The sequence below is a fragment of the Myotis brandtii genome, unplaced genomic scaffold (assembly GCF_000412655.1).
Source record: "Myotis brandtii unplaced genomic scaffold, ASM41265v1 scaffold825, whole genome shotgun sequence".
NCBI classification, from domain to species: Eukaryota; Metazoa; Chordata; class Mammalia; order Chiroptera; family Vespertilionidae; genus Myotis; species Myotis brandtii.
The window spans coordinates 608,041-608,602 of NW_005371349.1; the positions used below are offsets into that span (position 1 = coordinate 608,041).

General features: G+C 61.7%; 1 protein-coding gene across 1 annotated transcript in view; it reads left to right on the plus strand.

Annotated features, from left to right (window-relative positions):
* DNAH17 (dynein, axonemal, heavy chain 17) overlaps positions 1 to 562 on the plus strand; it is a 76,281-nt gene that overhangs the window by 4,244 nt on the left and 71,475 nt on the right. Inside the window, 1 exon segment of the mRNA XM_014531725.1 lies at positions 1 to 67. This exon segment is cut by the window's left edge and continues 3 nt beyond it. Coding sequence (XP_014387211.1) covers positions 1 to 67 — 67 coding nt within the window.

Sequence of the window (562 nt, forward strand, 5' to 3'; positions counted from 1 at the left end):
GGAATTCCCGTCTTCTCTCGCGTTTTCCAGAATGAATTCTTTCTTCCGTCGCATCCAGACCATTGAGGTAAAGGTGAAGCCGGGCTCCCCTCGCCTGCACGTCAGGGCGGCCCTCACCTGAGGACAGAGGACAGCGGCATCTTCCATCCCCATCCCCTGACTCCTCCCTTCCATCCATGTCACGGGGAGCCGTGGCTCCTGCCTGTGAGCAGCTAATGACACAAACGCCCCGCAGTCGGGGAGCGAATTAAACCCTAAAGGGTTCAGGTGCCCCCTGGGGAGCAGAGGGGAGATGCGAGGGTCAGACAGCTCGGCCTCTGGTCTTATCTCCAGGGTTGTTTTTTTTCTAACTTTGTGAACGTAGTGCGCCCACCGTGCAAAGGGGAGCCGTCCTGCAGGCGCTGAGCACTGACTGTGAGGGCGCCCCTGGTCTCAGCCACGGCCCCACCACAGGAGGCTTCCTGCCCGGAGGGCCCGCGGGTCCCGCCGCCGGCTCTGGCTCCGAGCTCCTACCGATTCTGAGTTGGGATGAAGATTCCGGGAGAGAGGGGCTTTGGCGGGT